Raw genomic sequence first — 13,178 nt, 5'->3', positions numbered from 1 at the left:
TCATAAAGCCTTCGGATAAGGGCAGAAATGTGGTCTTACAGCCACTAAAAATGTACATTGATGAAGCTACAAAACAGTTATCTAACTCTACTTGTTATAAACAATTAATTTTCAATCCTCAGAGCTCATACCTGACTCAATATAACAATCTAGTTAAAAAAGCATGGTAAAGGAACATAATCACCAATACTGAAAAAAAGTATCTACTGAACGAGAATCCCAAAATTGCAACTATGTATTTTCTGACAAAAGTACATAAAGACTCCAAAGTGCCTCCCGGGAGACCAATTGTCTCCGGGAATGATAAATTAACTGAAAATGCCAGTAAATATGTAGATCTAAGACTTAGAGAATATTTAACAACACTGCCCTCCTATGTCTGTGACACTATAGAGGTGCTACAGATCTTACAGAATACAATTAACAGATGGAATGTGGCTTGTAACTGCAGACATTGAGTCACTGTAAAATAATATTTTCTGTCATCTAATAATCATGACAATGAAGATCATAAAGAGTTTGTCATTAAATTACTACATTTCACCTTGACACATAATTTATTTACCTTCAATGACAGATACTATTTACAAATCCAAGGTACCACAATGGGTACGTCATGCGCACCAACGTATGCCAATTTATTCTTGGGGCATTGGGAACTGTTTTGTGTATTCTCAGAGGAGCTGAAACAACATACTGATCACATCCTACTATGGCTAAGGTATATTGATGATTTCCTATTCATTTGAGAGGGGACGTCTCAAGAACTTGACCATTTTATGGCAAAAATAAATAACAATAAAAACATCAAATTAACATATTCAGCTGACCAACACGAAATATGTTTCTTGGATTTGACTTCGATGCAATTGTTCAAGTGTTGAAATATACTTAACAGAAAGTGCTGCTCTAATGCAGAGATTAATTGCAAGACGATATAGCAGGAAATCTGTAAAAAGAGCCAAATATAAAGCCCTGAATATTAAAAAAGATCAGTTACTTGTCTGTAAGGTTAAAACTCCCAATGAATCACACCCGAGATTGATAACAACATACAATCCACAAATGCCATAAGTAATCAAAATCATCAATGAACATTGGAGGATATTACAGAATGATCCAGTTTTAAACTCTGCAATAGGTAATAGAATCTCTTTAGGATATAAGAGACCTTTTAGCCTTAGGGACAAACTAGTATCAAGTCATTTTGTAAGGTCTGCTAGGAAAAAGGATACTGATCCAGGGATGTATCCCTGTGGTACATGCTCTGCATATAAGTATGTTCTAAAAACTAAAACGGTCACTGAAAAAACTGGCAAAAAATATACATTAACCTCACACTTTTCATGTAAATCAATAGGAGTCATATATGCACTTTTTTGATCATGCAAAATGATTTACATTGGGATGACCACACATGAAGTGAAGGTACGTATCTTGGAATATGCCAATAATATTAAAAATGCCAACAGAGATGAAGCTAGAGGCAAAAAATTGACATCTGTTGCAAAACATTTTCAGCAACATCATAACAGTACACCTATGGGCTTACAAACAATACACAGTCATTCCCTTAGGTATAAGAGGCGGAAACATTGAGAAAGCCCTGCTTAAAATGGAGTGTAGTGATGTCGCGAACCTAAAAATTTGGGTTCGTGAATAGCAAACGCGAACTTCCCCAAAATTTTGCGCACCGGCGAACCGGGCGAACCGCCATAGACTTCTATGGGCAGGCAAATTTTAAAACCCACAGGGACTCTTTCTGGCCACAATAGTGATGGAAAAGTTGTTTCAAGGGGACTAACACCTGGACTGTGGCATGCCGGAGGGGGATCCATGGCAAAACTCCCATGGGAAGTTACATAGTTGATGCAGAGTCTGGTTTTAAGCCATAAGGGGCATAAATCACCTAACATTCCTAAATTGTTTGGAATAACGTGCTTTAAAACATCAGGTATGATTTTGTATCGATCAGGTAGTGTAAGGGTTACGCCCGCTTCACAGTGACAGACCAAACTCCCGCAGCGGGTACAACATCATCATCATCACACCGTACGTCCATGTGTGTAATGCTGCCTGACTGAGACATATCCCTGTTATATACATCCTCTGGCAATAATGGTTGCGCATCACTCATTTCTTCCAACTGATGTGTAAATAACTCCTCTGACAGATCAAGTGAAGCGGCTGTGGTGCTAGTGTTGGTGGTGGCTGCAGGTGGGCGAGTGGTAACTTGAGAGGTGCCCGAAGCTAAGCTGGAGGAGGATGGTGCGTCAAGGTTCAGAGCGGAAGCTGTAGAAGATTGAGTGTCCTGTGTTAGCCAGTCAACTATGTCTTCAGAAATGTTCGAGTTTGGGGTATGTGGCCTCTGAACACTGGGCATTATTCTAGGGCCAAAGGGAATCACAGCACCACGAACACGACGGCCCCTGCGGGGTGGCCTGCCTCTGCCTGTCATTTTTTTTTCGATTGGTGGTACTATGCGTGCAATCTACTGGGACAACAGATATGAGTAGCACTGTGCACTGGCAAAAGTTGGCAGAGTAGATGCTGTAGGCCTGACACACACGCTTGCAGACAACTAACTGCTATTCAATCTATTACAGTCAAAATTGTATTTTTTTTTTTTAAATCTACACTACTGTTACACCAGATATGAGTTGCACTGGGGTGATACTGTGCCCTGGCAGGCAGGCCCTGAAACGCACACGTGTGAAGGAAACTGACTGCTATTATTTAACACAGTCAAAAAAGTGTTGTTTTTTTTTTTAATCTACACCACTGTTACACCAGATATGAGTGGTGGCACTGGGCAAGTGGGCACAGTATACGCTGTGAGCCTGACACACACGCTGGCAGGCAGGCAACTGCAATTAGATTACACAGGGAAAAAAAAAAGCAGACTGATGTTCTAGCCCTAAAAAGGGCTTTTTGGGGTGCTGTCCTCACAGCAGAGATCAGATGAGTCCTTCAGGACTGTAGTGGACACTGAATACACTAGCCTAGCTATCAATTTCCCTATTAAATCAGCAGCAGCTACACTGTTCCTCCTCTCACTAAGAATGCAGCTTCCAAATGAATCTAAAATGGATGCTGTCCAGGAGGTGGGAGGCTCTGGGAGGGAGTGTCTGCCGCTGATTGGCTGTAATGTGTCTGCTGACTGTGAGGTAATGGGTCAAAGTTTACTCAATGATGAAGAATAGGGGGTGGATCGAACATTGCATATGTTCGCCCGCCGCGGTGAACGCGAACATGCTATGTTCGCCGGGAACTATTTGCCGCCGAACTATTCACAACATCACTAATGGAGTGTAAATGGTTATATTTATTAAATTCAGTGAAACCAAATGGCATGAATGATTTCAACAACTTCTTTGTATGTTTATAATTTATATGTATCACATACCACAGGAGTTATTCATTTCACTTAGAATGTTTCTTACTTTGTCACATTTTTTATTATTCCCTCTGAAATAGTATTTATCTAAATATGGGATCATATTAAATTCCACTTCACATCCATCATCTAATCACATATTCCCTTTCTGTGTTTCACATATTAGTCCTCTTTTTTATTTGTTTTACACATTTGTTTTACAATAATGCACACTTTATTCACAATGTAGATAATATCCTAATGGCTCGGTTTTATTATTTTTTTTTCTTCTAACCACATTTTGGTATTCCTAATTAATCTTTCTATAGATTATAACTCGGTTTGTAATATACTAGTCAATGAAACCCATTGAATTTATATACAATTCTTCTCTATGCCAATACACTTTCCTAAGTACATTGTTGGCTGACAATTATAATTGGCCACTTATTAGAATGGCTGTCTTGCTTTGCAAACATCACTAGTGAAAGAATCAGAGATGTATGATTAGTGATGTGTATGTCTTATCAGTTTATAGAATTTTCCATCTTAGCGTAGAATTGACTATATCATCATAAATAACATACATCAAATCAGATGTCCATTTATAAATAACAATCACGCTAAGCTCTTATATGTATCAATTGACTCATATATTTGACACAAGTGATAATTCTTATTATGATTTTTATTGTACCAAGCTTCTGTTCGCCCCAATATAGCATATAATAGGTACATGTATTTTCTGGAATACATCACTACAACTGTTTTCTGTATATAACTGTAAGCTATGAAGTGATCACATCACTGTACTGTTACTGGTATTGATGAGTAGATTGTTTTCTGGAATATATCACTATAACCGTTTCCGTATATAACTGTAAGCCATGAAGTGACCACACTACTGTACCGTTACTGGTATTGATGAGCAGATTCAAAATATGGTATATCTTTCGCAATTATAAACATGTATGCATAAATTTATGAATAATGCTAAGCTAAGCATAATATTATAAAGCATACTGTTATATTCCAAATGGAGAGTATATAAACATAGTTGTCTGTCCTTGCATTTTTATATGATGGTTTATATTGATAAGCCCTATATAATATATCTTCTATGATAGTGCACATACTAGCATCTTTATTTTTTGGAGGACATTTTTTCAGTCTCCCCCTATTCAGTCAAACACTATGGCCTCTAGTTATCAAGCCGTCAACCGCAAATACGCTGGAATTCCACAGCGTATTTGTGGCGAGGCTGATTCGCCTTAGTTATGAAGCCCTACAGACCGGCAAAAGTAGAATTTAGTGACTTAACATACGATCCGCCGGACTCAGTCCGACACAGATCGATGCTAACGTCACTCCAGATGTTCCGAACGCAACATTTACAAAATGTGTGTGTATATATAAATATATATATATATATATATATATATATATATATATATACATACATACATATAGATAACAATATCTATTCTAAAAATACATAGAACATATTCCCCTATGTGCAGAACATGGGATGTGAAATATTTACAGTAAATACATATATGTAACATGAAGATAGAGTAGAAATGCACTGACAAAATAGGTGGCACCCATCCTAGAATAGGTGCAAAATGGCAGGCTAACACTTAGCAGTGGTTAGCTCACTGATGATGATGACAGGCTCTCAATATGCAGGGGGAAGCTTCTTGTGTCAAGTTGGCTCACCGCATCAGCCACAATCATTAGGTATTGAACCATTGTGTGGTCGAGAAATGTGTTGCAGTAACCAATAAAGAATTGTTCAATTTTAACCACTCAGAGGTTGTCTGTTTTCTACTCTGCCCATTCGTTTGGGTGTTTGAACGGCTTTATCCTTCACATTCCGCTCGCTTCATGGAGCGTGTTTGAGACTCAGCTGATGATTGTGGCTGATGCGGTGAGCTTACCTGACATGAGAACGTTTTCCACCAGCATATCGAGAGCCTGTCATCAGTGAGCTAACTACTGCTAAGTGTAAGCCTGCTGTTTTGCACCTATTCCTGGACGGGTGCCACCTATTTTATGAGTGCATTTCTACTCTATCTTCATGTTACATATACGAAATACACTATGAGGCGCCCCTTTCACTTTTTCTTATTTGTCCCAGGTGACCTATAACATTGGGTTTCGAAGTAGAGCTGCCTTTATATACCATTATTGTATGTTTTGACCGGACTCATATAGAACCTGTTCAGAATAATTATCTCTCTCTATGTTACACGGGACATTATCATTTTATGAGAGATTGGTATTTAAATATTTTATTTTATTCAAGTTTTCTATGTTTTTACAATTTTATGTTTATGCACACATTGATGTATTCATAGGTAACCTTTTTACTTTTTGGTGAGTGTGAGTAACACTTTATACACCATTATCACACTGTAGGATCACTTTTTAACACACCACTGTTTATTCGGTGCGCCCCTATAGGATATCTTTAGTAGATTTCCCACTCAGTAAATACATAGTATACCACTTACTTTTATACTGTATGTTTTTATCTTTTTAACTTCAAAGGGCTCCAAAGCACTTGCATTTATCTATATATGTGTACATATGTATTTATGTGTTTATATGTGTATACTGAATATGTCTTTCTCAAACAATTTAAATCGCATTTGTTTGCACAATTATAACTTTTTTTGTGCAATATTTTTTAAAATCATTTTTATTAGATAGTGTTATTATAAGTGTAACTGTACTTTTCAATGTTTTTTTATGTGTTTTGTGATACTTTCTTGTTTCTGTGGACACGCTATCCCGGCGCTCGTAAACTTCAACTGTGCTCAAGCGATCACTTTTACTTTCAACTTATAATTTGAGCGCTACAGCCAAAGCTAACTGTTGTAATGAGAAATGTCATCCTCCCCATTCTATTGTACATGGTTAAGCTATTAAACTGAGTCTGCTGTCTCTTATGACTTGTTAATCACATTAAACAAACAGAAGATTATCTTAGTTACCAGGTTAATGAATCCAGAATTGGTTTACATTATTAACCATGCAAGAATGTCGTCAAAATAATCAGAATGCAGCATAGACTGGTAAAGAAGAAGACCTGTTGCTTGTGGCACAAGGTAAGTTGTTAATGAACAACAGAAGTTTACATGACCTTGTCACTAAAATCATGCTGTTATGAGATTTGTCATAATGGTTCCATTGCAGAGATATAGAATCTAGTTCAAATTTTGATCTCTTCCAAATGGAATATCTTGGCAATTTTTTTTCTCAATGTAAGGTTTATGTGCATGCTCAATTTACATATTAACAAACATGATCACAGTTATTCCCCCCCCCCCATTTTAAAGCTGACAACATTTTTGTATATGCAGAGAATGTCCATAAGTTAACCCTAGGGCTATTCATTAAATGTATTGTTGCTACATGTTTTGCTGTACTTTTTATCTATTTATGGTGGAGCAGCTGCAGTCTAACTGGTGCTCTTCCCCTCATGATTAACTTTTCCTTTCTTTATCCAGGAGATATCATTCAATGTGTTAAAAATGTTCTGTTTTTTTAATAACTAATCAGTCTGTTTTACTACTATACTTGATGGTTATAAAGACGTTTAGCTAAATGTAGACTTTAAACTATCTATTTTTTTACTCTATCTGTTTAGACTATAGATAGATTTATTAGAATCTAAGTGGTATTGTTAGTCTGTATTATGATATATAATACCAAAATGCTGTTTGTTCTTAAGATGACATAGATTTGGACTTAAATGCAAATTTTAACTCTCTTGGTGAATATATGTGGGCACAATTCCCTGTAAAATAATGAATGGCTGGTGAAATACAAGCATAGACATACAGTGAAGGTCTAACTATTTTCCCAATAAACATACCTTGATAAATACTCTCCAGAAGTGAGGTTTAAACTTTCTCTGTTCATGCAGTTTGTTGTACTAGGAATAAGTGCTAGCTCTGGTTGATCCATGGTAGCAGTTGCAACAGCCCTTGCAATAAGCTCCATTGCATCTTGTACATAGTGTTCAAATGATGATTCAGTCGTTTTCCCATGAGCTATAAGCCCTAATGGAAGACCTTCTGTTCTTAATTCCTCAACATTCTGAGAATCTCCAAAAATCCAATGAAATTCTGGAAGCATCACTCCATATTGGTTAGCTAATTCAAAAATTCTTCGTGTGTCTTCCATGTCACAACCAAACATAACGATTGTTGATGTAATGTCCTTTATGCTTTCCAGGTTAAGCTGCAAGTAGCTTATTATGTAACTGCTTAAAGTGAAATTTGCAGTAATGTTTATAATTATTCCAAGGTGAAATTTAGAATTATTTTGAGTCAAGATAAGAAAATCTGTTATATTCCAATCTTCTTGACATATCATTAAACTGTAATTGTACCAGTTGTTCATTGTCAAGATGTTAAATGTGACTTCGGAATTTGAGGTTAATGAACTTTCAACACTGAGCTGTAGGTGAAGAGGATTCTGTAATAAAAAAAGAGATACATAATTTTATACTACTACAGAATATATTAAGCATTTCACATACTAATTCAACATAAGAAGTAGATTATATGAATACACAGTGATGCAAAGCCATTGAGCTAGTCATTTATCTTTATTATCTCTAATCAAAGGTAATTCAGCTAAAAAATAGGAACTAGCTATTCAGTTTATTAATTCTGAACCTTTCTATGAAGTTGGGATTTAGTAAATAAATTCAGTGATAAACTTGTTTATCACTGAATTAAAATATTACTGTTAAATTATTATATTTAAAGGGACATAAAACTCAAAATTGAAAAGCATGTATATTCATTTCTGTTTTGGTTGTAGGTGTTTTTTTTTTAATACACATGCAAAAATGCTTTTAATAAATGTTAAAGAAATAGAAAAATAAAAATTAAACTTCAATGATTCGGATAGAGCATGCAATTTTAAGACACATAAATTAACTTATATTTTAAATGTGCTTTGTTCTCTTAGTATCCCTTGTTGAAAAATAACACACACATATTATACACTAGTGGGAGCTAGCTGCTGATTGGTGCCTGCATACATTTGCCTCTTATGATTGGCTTACTAGATGTGTTCAGCGAGAAGCCAGTAGCGGAATGCTGTTCCTTCAGCAAAGAAAGACAAGAGAATGAAGCAAATGTGAAAATAGAAGTACATTGGAAAGTAGATTATAATTGAATTTTCTATCTGAATCACAACATATTTTGTGGGGGGTTTCCTGTCCCTTTCATTGGTTGTTTTTATGTACATATGTCCCGTACACCCTATTCAAACATCAATATACCCTGTACACCCTATTCAAATATCAATATACCCTGTACACCCTATTCAAACATCAATATACCCTGTACACCCTATTCAAACATCAATATACCCTGTATACCCTATTCAAATATCAATATACCCTGTACACCCTATTCAAACTTCAATATACCCTGTACACCCTATTCAAACATCAATATACCCTGTATACCCTATTCAAAGATCAATATACCCTGTACACCCTTTTCAAACTTCAATATACCCTGTACACCCTATTCAAACTTCAATATACCCTTTAGACCCTATTCAAACATCAATATACCCTGTACACCTTATTCAAACTTCAATATACCCTGTACACCCTATTCAAACTTCAATATACCCTGTACACCCTATTCAAACTTCAATATACCCTGTACACCCGATTCAAAAATCAATATACCCTGTACACCCTATTCAAACATCAATATACCCTGTACACCCTATTCAAACATCAATATACCATGTACACCCTATTTAAACATCAATATACCCTGTACACCCTATTCAAACATCAATATACCCTGTACACCCTATTCAAACTCCAATATACCCTGTACACCATATTCAAACATCAATATACCCTGTACACCCTATTCAAACATCAATATACCCTGGACACCCTATTCAAACTTCAAAATACCCTGTATACCCTATTCAAACATCAATATACCCTGTACACCCTATTCAAACATTAATATACCCTGGACACTCTATTCAAACTTCAAAATACCCTGTACACCCTATTCAAACTTCAATATACCCTGTACACCCTATTCAAACTTTAATATACCCTGTACACCCTATTCAAACATCAATATACCCTGTACACCCTATTCAAACTTCAATATACCCTGTACACCCTATTCAAATATCAATATACCCTGTACACCCTATTCAAACTTCAATATACCCTGTACACCCTTTTCAAACTTCAATGTACCCTGTACACCCTATTCAAACATCAATATACCCTGTACACCCTATTCAAACTTCAATATACCCTGTACACCCTATTCAAACATCAATATACCCTGTACACCCTATTCATACATCAATATACCCTGTATACCCTATTCAAATATTAATATACCCTGTACACCCTATTCAAACTTCAATATACCCTGTACACCCTATTCAAACATCAATATACCCTGTATACCCTATTCAAAGATCAATATACCCTGTACACCCTTTTCAAACTTCAATATACCCTGTACACCCTATTCAAACTTCAATATACCCTTTAGACCCTATTCAAACATCAATATACCCTGTACACCTTATTCAAACTTCAATATACCCTGTACACCCTATTCAAACTTCAATATACCCTGTACACCCTATTCAAACTTCAATATACCCTGTACACCCGATTCAAAAATCAATATACCCTGTACACCCTATTCAAACATCAATATACCCTGTACACCCTATTCAAACATCAATATACCATGTACACCCTATTTAAACATCAATATACCCTGTACACCCTATTCAAACATCAATATACCCTGTACACCCTATTCAAACTCCAATATACCCTGTACACCATATTCAAACATCAATATACCCTGTACACCCTATTCAAACATCAATATACCCTGGACACCCTATTCAAACTTCAAAATACCCTGTATACCCTATTCAAACATCAATATACCCTGTACACCCTATTCAAACATTAATATACCCTGGACACTCTATTCAAACTTCAAAATACCCTGTACACCCTATTCAAACTTCAATATACCCTGTACACCCTATTCAAACTTTAATATACCCTGTACACCCTATTCAAACATCAATATACCCTGTACACCCTATTCAAACTTCAATATACCCTGTACACCCTATTCAAATATCAATATACCCTGTACACCCTATTCAAACTTCAATGTACCCTGTACACCCTATTCAAACATCAATATACCCTGTACACCCTATTCAAACTTCAATATACCCTGTACACCCTATTCAAACATCAATATACCCTGTACACCCTATTCATACATCAATATACCCTGTAAACCCTATTCAAACTTGAATATACCCTGTACACCCTATTCAAACATCAATATACCCTGTACATCCTATTCAAACATCAATATACCCTGTACACCCTATTCAAACATCAATATACCCTGTACACCCTATTCAAACATCAATATACCCCGTACACCCTATTCAAACATCAATATACCCTGTACACCCTATTCAAACATCAATATACCCTGTACACCCTATTCAAACATCAATATACCGCGTATACCGTATTCAAATATCAATATACCCTGTACACTCTATTCAAACATCAATATACACTGTACACCCTATTCAAACATCAATATACCCCGTACACCCTATTCAAACATCAATATACCCTGTAGACCCTATTCAAACATCAATATACCCTGTACACCCTATTTAAACATCAATATACCCAGTACACCCTATTCAAACTTCAATATACCCTGTACACCCTATTCAAACATCAATATACCCTGTACACCCTATTCAAACATCAAACCTGCTAAGAGAGACTTGTGTATGTGATGACTCAATCAGCCTCATCACTAATGAATACAGAATGACAGAAACAAAGAAAAGGTTGCAAACCGTTTGAGATATTAATGCAAGATATTATATGTAAGACACATTTTTCTTTTTTAAAGGAACAGTCAAGTCAAAATTAAACTTTCATGATTCAAACAGGGCATGCAATTTTAATCAACTTTCCAATGTACTTTTATAATCAAATTTCCTTTGTTCTCTTGATTCAAACATCAATATACCCTGTACACCCTATTCAAACATCAATATACCCTGTACACCCTATTCAAACATCAATATACCCCGTATACCCTATTCAAACTTCAATATACCCTGTACACCCTATTCAAACATCAATATACCCTGTACACCCTATTCATACATCAATATACCCTGTACACCCTATTCAAACTTGAATATACCCTGTACACACTATTCAAACATCAATATACCCTGTACATCCTATTCAAACATCAATATACCCTGTACACCCTATTCAAACATCAATATACCCTGTACACCCTATTCAAACATCAATATACCCCGTACACCCTATTCAAACATCAATATACCCTGTACACCCTATTCAAACATCAATATACCCTGTACACCCTATTCAAACATCAATATACCCCGTATACCCTATTCAAATATCAATATACCCTGTACACTCTATTCAAACATCAATATACACTGTACACCCTATTCAAACATCAATATACCCTGTACACCCTATTCAAACATCAATATACCCTGTACACCCTATTCAAACATCAATATACCCTGTACACCCTATTTAAACATCAATATACCCAGTACACCCTATTCAAACTTCAATATACCCTGTACACCCTATTCAAACTTCAATATACCCTGTACACCCTATTCAAACATCAATATACCCTGTACACCCTATTCAAACATCAATATACCCCGTATACCCTATTCAAATATCAATATACCCTGTACACTCTATTCAAACATCAATATACACTGTACACCCTATTCAAACATCAATATACCCCGTAAACCCTATTCAAACATCAATATACCCTGTACACCCTATTCAAACATCAATATACCCTGTACACCCTATTTAAACATCAATATACCCAGTACACCCTATTCAAACTTCAATATACCCTGTACACCCTATTCAAACTTCAATATACCCTGTACACCCTATTCAAACATCAAACCTGCTAAGAGAGACTTGTGTATGTGATGACTCAATCAGCCTCATCACTAATGAATACAGAATGACAGAAACAAAGAAAAGGTTGCAAACTGTTTGAGATATTAATGCAAGATATTATATGTGACACATTTTTCTTTTTTAAAGGGACAGTCAAGTCAAAATTAAACTTTCATGATTCAAACAGGGCATGCAATTTTAATCAACTTTCCAATGTACTTTTATAATCAAATTTCCTTTGTTCTCTTGATATTCTTTGTTAAAATCTAAACCTAAGGAGGCCCATAAACTAATTTCTAAGCCACTGAATTCTTCCTCTTATCTCAGTGCATTTTGATAGTTTTTCACAGTTATAAACCGCTAGTTCATGTATATCATGTAGATAACATTGAGCTCACTCACTAAAATGCAAGTCTGTCAAAAGAACTGAAAGGGGGCAATCTGCAGAGGCTTAGATACATGGTAATCACAGAGGTAAAAAGTAGTTTAATATTGTCATGTTGGTTGAGCAAAACTGGGAAATGGGTAATAAAGGTATTATAAATCTTTTTAAATAATAAACATGTTTAAGTAAACTGTCCCTTTAAAACAAATTAACATCCTTTTACTGAAATTATTTTTTAATAGCCAAACTCCACCCAGGATTTTCCTTTTTGGAGTCTACAGACAACAAGGCTATCCACAGTCATAAGGTAAGTATACAATGCATTATTTTGCAGTTATCTAAAAAAG

General features: G+C 35.6%; 1 protein-coding gene across 1 annotated transcript in view; it reads right to left on the bottom strand.

Annotated features, from left to right (window-relative positions):
• The window catches only part of GRIN3A (glutamate ionotropic receptor NMDA type subunit 3A), a 754,984-nt gene that overhangs the window by 416,920 nt on the left and 324,886 nt on the right, over nucleotides 1-13,178 (bottom strand). The window contains exon 2 of the mRNA XM_053702674.1: nucleotides 7,260-7,864. Within this exon, the coding sequence (XP_053558649.1) occupies nucleotides 7,260-7,864 (605 nt within the window). The remainder of the gene's footprint in view (nucleotides 1-7,259; nucleotides 7,865-13,178) is intronic.

Source organism: Bombina bombina, chromosome 2, assembly GCF_027579735.1.
Source record: "Bombina bombina isolate aBomBom1 chromosome 2, aBomBom1.pri, whole genome shotgun sequence".
Lineage (NCBI taxonomy): Eukaryota > Metazoa > Chordata > Amphibia > Anura > Bombinatoridae > Bombina > Bombina bombina.
Note: the sequence above shows the minus strand (reverse complement) of the source record. Positions and strands in the feature narration are given on the sequence as shown.